Source organism: Lathyrus oleraceus, chromosome 6, assembly GCF_024323335.1.
Source record: "Lathyrus oleraceus cultivar Zhongwan6 chromosome 6, CAAS_Psat_ZW6_1.0, whole genome shotgun sequence".
Taxonomy (NCBI): domain Eukaryota; kingdom Viridiplantae; phylum Streptophyta; class Magnoliopsida; order Fabales; family Fabaceae; genus Lathyrus; species Lathyrus oleraceus.
Genome location: NC_066584.1, coordinates 467844330 through 467849312, shown reverse-complemented (window position 1 = coordinate 467849312; position 4983 = coordinate 467844330). Strand labels below are relative to the sequence as shown.

Genomic DNA, 4983 nt, shown 5'->3' with positions numbered 1-4983 from the left:
GACTGATTGTCAGGTTGGAAGTCATCCCAATTTTGAACAACCTACAATGGTTCAAAAGAAGAAGAATAAGAATAAGAAGAAGAATAGTGGATAATGACATAATTCCTTCTCTTGTGTCTAGATGTATGAATAACCAACAACATGATATGATGTTTGGTGAAGCAGGAGTGGATGTGCTGAAGTCCAATCATAAGGTGTATGTATCAGATAAATCTGATCTAACTACTGGTGGAAGTATGAGTGAGGTTCTACTCAGGTATGTACCTATGAGAAATCATCATGACATTCTAATGTTTTCTGGAGAAAACTCTCGAAAAACAAGATTGAGTAGTCTAGGTGGGGATAACGATATACCAGACATCATGTCCGACATGTTGACAAGATCTTAAATACATAAGGAGAATGATCATCATGTCCATGAAGATATTAAGACTGATGCAACTATAGTTATTGATGATGTTGTTACGAACCATGATCATGCATTAGAAGATGTAAAACACTAAATGAAGGATTTTGGGCCCGTTTGTTTTGGCTTTTTTTAAAAATGATTTTTATAGTGTTACATATTTTAGTGTAAAAAAAGTTTACAAAGAAACTTTTTATAAAAGCTTCAAATAAAAATTTGGTTTGAATAGTTATTCTTAAAATGTTATTTTAGGTATTTCATCATTTTATCGAAACTTTTTTTGGATATCAAATTTTCAAAAAATCACTTAATTTTGAAGATATTTCAAATAGCTTTTCATAAAAATCATTTTTAAAATACAAATTTTTGAAAAAATTATGATTTTGACTATGTTTTGATCTTCAATAATGTATATTTATGTTATAGAATGAATAATTCAATCTTTTAATTTATAAAAAACAAATTTAAAAAAACTTGTAATATTTTGAAAAATATTTTTGTAGAATCCATTTTCAAAATATTAAAAAAAAAATCCATTTTTTTTAAAGCTAAAACAAACTGGTCTTTTATTTAATTTAGTTGATTAGATGATTATTTCATTTCACAATCAAAATTCTAATTGATTCAATTATATGAATCAACAATATTTTACAACAAAAATCGACTTAATAGTCAAATTAACTTAATTAATCATGATTACTCATATGTCGAAAAAAAATGGTGTATATGTTTATAGGTATTGCTTTTCTTTTTGGCAATTCACTAATCATACTATTTATTGATCACTGCATCTGCATGTCAAGACGACAAGTCTAACGCCACATACGTGGAAGGCGCCAGTCCCCATAAACTAACCGAAACAAAAACTCAATCTGCGTACATGGATACGACAACAATCTCCTTTCAATTTTACATTCAAACAAGTACAAAAACCAACAAGACACTATCAATAAATCCAAACTAGGCCTCAAATAAGACAGAATAACCCAGTTACAACCACTAGTTTCTCTTCCCTTCGTGGCTTCAAATCCATCCATGCTGGCAAATCCAATATCATTCATTCCCTCCTTAAAAACTAACCCCATTTATCCAATTTCCTCCACACCCCAATAACACACCACACAATATGGATATTTGGTCATGGATATCTGAACTCCCCAACTCAGTTGAGTGGAACGAGTCCGACTCACCGCCCTTATTCGAACTAGCTAGTGATGGACATAACGATTCAGCTCGCTCTATCCACCTCAAAGCTGAACGAACTTCCGGTTCAGACTCAGAAGCAGTAGTAACCTTCATGGTTTTCTTACAAGGCTTTCATCCCTTCAACGCTCAAAAGCCACTTTGGGTTTCCGAAAAATGCACCATCTCTTCAGAAAACCCTAACTTCCTCCCTCTCCTTCTCCAACTCCTTCAAGAAATCATAACAAACTCACCCACAGCGCATGATAGCACTTGCCCTAGGTCTCAGCTTCAGAAGCTGAAACCCGAACCTATAGCATGGATCATCGACTCGCACACACCGGAATCTCTTTCGATTTTCTTCAACCTCGTCTTCACAATCCGTCTCTTCTGGCTTTGCGCTTGCGACGCGCCGAGTGAAGCAGGCTCACTGTACTTCAACTCACTACTAGCACCTATTCTCGAAACGGCGTCGAGGAAACTAGCTTCGGTTCTTCGAACCTTCTTTATAACAGTAGGCGTTGATACTGAACTCTGCTTCATGCGCACCCTTGGGTACATAATAGCAAAATGGTGCATTATAAAAGAGCTAGGCGTAGGATTACAAACACTAGTTCCTTCTCCGAAATTCTCTTACGCGACGGAGTCTCACGGTTTATGGATTCTGAAAGGCTACGCGCCGGTTATGACTATGAAACTGGCGCGAAGCAATGGGCAAAAGAGTAAATTCCATAGCATCGATGCTAAGGAGTCAATAATCAGATACGGTCTCGCGCACCATCAACTAGAGGCACACGTACAGTTAGAATACACCGTCAGATTTCACGATGGATTTATTCAGGTGACAATTTCTCTTATCATAAAAAGTTGGATATTGTAACTAATTATCATATTTAATTATTTATTATTTATTAAAACCCAATTTTTTGTGTTGAGTAAATACGAATTTCCCATTTATTCAGGTTAACGCGCGTGTTGATAATATTCGTCTCCACGTGGCGAGGCTCGGTTTTAAACACGGTGATGACGTGGATTTTGTTGAGGAGAAGCATTTTCCTTCGCGGGCTCGAGTTTGGGTGGGTCCAGAAATCGGAGCTACTTATGTGGCGGGTTTGAGTTTGGGCCGGTCTACAGAGAATAATGAGAGAGAAGTTGAAATTGAGAAGAATTTGAAGGGTAATTTCGAGAAATCAGAGATTTCGAAGGTGAATGCATCGGCGAGGTCGTCTCGGAGAATGAGGACTAAGAGTTGGAGAATGGATCAGGAGGCTGAAGGGAATGCGGCGATATTTGATGTGGTTTTGCATGATAATATGACGGGTCAGGAAGTGGGTTCGTGGAGGCCAACAGGTGATGAACCGGTTCATGGGTTGAGAGGGAGATATGTTGGGGCGAATAGACCGTTTAGTAAAAGTGGGTCGGTGGTGATTGCGGGGGATGAATATGGAGAAGAAGTGGGGTGGAGGGTTAGTAGAGAGATGGAAGGGAGTGTTTTGAAGTGGAGGATAGGGGGAGAGTTTTGGGTTAGTTATTTGCCTGATCAGGCAAAAAGTTCTCATTTTGAAACAAGATGTGTCCAGTGGTGTGATGAAGTTGACTTGCCTATAATTCATGGAAAAACAACATGATTAATGTTTGTAATAACTATACTCCCTCCAAATCAACCACAAAAAAGAGAGGAAGAGGTTAGTGTTATAGTGTATGGGTGGTACTATGGTTTAGGTTCCAACCGGTAGTTTGTAAGCCACTGTGTAGATCGGTGAAATAAATGTTTTATTTATTATGTATATAATATAAGTAGTTTTTTATTGTGGCATGTACTCAAGTCAAAGAATAATTTTTTCACCGGTACAATTGTTTTTTCCTCACTAATACATTATTATTTAATTTATATGACTGTGATAAATAACTAATTATTTATTAATAATTTATTATTAAGTTTTATTTATTAAAAATATAATGTTTCTTTATATTTAATATTATATTTTTAGTTAATCTAAATAATTAATTCTTTCATTTATATTAATTTTCTTCATCTTTAAATATTCATTTTCTTCTACTTCTTCATTTTCATTATATTTAATAAAATAAATTACAACACAAAAAAAATAATTCATCTTCAAATATTTATTTTATTATTCGTATGTCAATATTATTCTTCTAAAAACTCATATTTAAAACTCAATTCTATTAAGATTTAGTAAATCTATATTCCGATGTCATTCTTCTTAACACTCAGATTTCAAAAAACCCAAAAAAAAACCAAAGTCAAATATGTAAAAACTTTGATTTAGAATAATTCAGATTTAGAATAACTCATATTAAAAAAAAACAGATTTAAAATCAGAGATCTATAAACAACAAATAACAAAATTTTAGAATTGAATCTTTCTCAAAAGTAAACTAATTTTTTATAAAGGTTTGAAGAAATTGGATGAAGAGAAAAAATATAAATATGTATATTTAAGTAATTCTTTACCTAAAATTCATGTGATGGAATTTTAGCGTTTTTTAACAAAAGTATTTGAGACATTTAGGACAAAAAATAGAGCAGTGTATCTCTTTTTTTTTGTTCAATTCGATTATGACAAGAAGAACATTGCTAAGAATATTTTAAATTTTTTGATTTATGCCTGAAATTGAAAGCATTGAGATATGGGTTAGCAAAAGAAAATACAGGGTATCAAAAATATGAAAAATATGCAAGGTTATTGGGTTTAGTATTGGTATTGATATAAGAGTATTTTTTTAATGTATCCTCTCTCTCTCTCTCTATATATATATATATATATATATATATATATATATATATATATATATATATATAATATATATATATATATATTATTTTAAGTATCACGCGAAAATTTAAAAATGTTTGTAGTTTTCAGAGATACATCCCTGGACGCACCCCAACCTCATTTAACAAAGACTATTTTGAGTTACGCCCTTTTTTCTTTTGATTTTATTTTGGAGATGTATCTCCAAAATGTTTCATTAGTTACATTTCCGTAACACATACACATCAGTAGAAAAGGCAAAACCATGTAATTTTCTAAATTGAAATTAAGATTCATAAAATAAAATTAGGATTACATAGATCATTTCAACATAAATGCAAAATTACTTCAATATCCAGGTGGTCGCTTCAACATCTTCGCAATATCTTTGACCGGTCTTGAATTCGTCGCTTCCAACTCGAGCGGAGCTTTTGTTTCGAAATGGAAATACGTATTTCCAAATAGCTCTTACATATGTTTGCGTCTTGAACTCAAATTTGTTGAACTCAGTCTTTCTTTCTTTGTCAATCGACTATGAACGGTACTCGAGCTTCACAATCCTTCGATTGTCTCTGTAAGGTAGGAAATTCTGGATTTCATATTTAATATCTTCGA

The 4983-nt window shown here is 33.1% G+C and overlaps 1 protein-coding gene across 1 annotated transcript; it reads left to right on the top strand.

The window, feature by feature from the left end:
* Nucleotides 1–1409: 1409 nt before the first annotated feature.
* LOC127096946 (uncharacterized) lies at nucleotides 1410–3460 on the top strand. Its single transcript, XM_051035472.1, has 2 exons — nucleotides 1410–2429; nucleotides 2551–3460. Exons 1-2 carry the CDS (start codon nucleotides 1533–1535, stop codon nucleotides 3214–3216), a joined length of 1563 nt encoding a protein of 520 aa, XP_050891429.1. The 5' UTR covers nucleotides 1410–1532; the 3' UTR covers nucleotides 3217–3460.
* The last annotated feature ends 1523 nt before the right edge of the window (nucleotides 3461–4983 follow it).

Bases quoted from the DNA above. Each gene is read 5' to 3' on its own strand.
- LOC127096946 (XM_051035472.1), top strand. From the start codon at position 1,533: ATGGATATTTGGTCATGGATATCTGAACTCCCCAACTCAGTTGAGTGG. The intron at 2,430-2,550 runs GTGACAATTTCT...CCATTTATTCAG, and splicing joins TTCACGATGGATTTATTCAG to GTTAACGCGCGTGTTGATAA.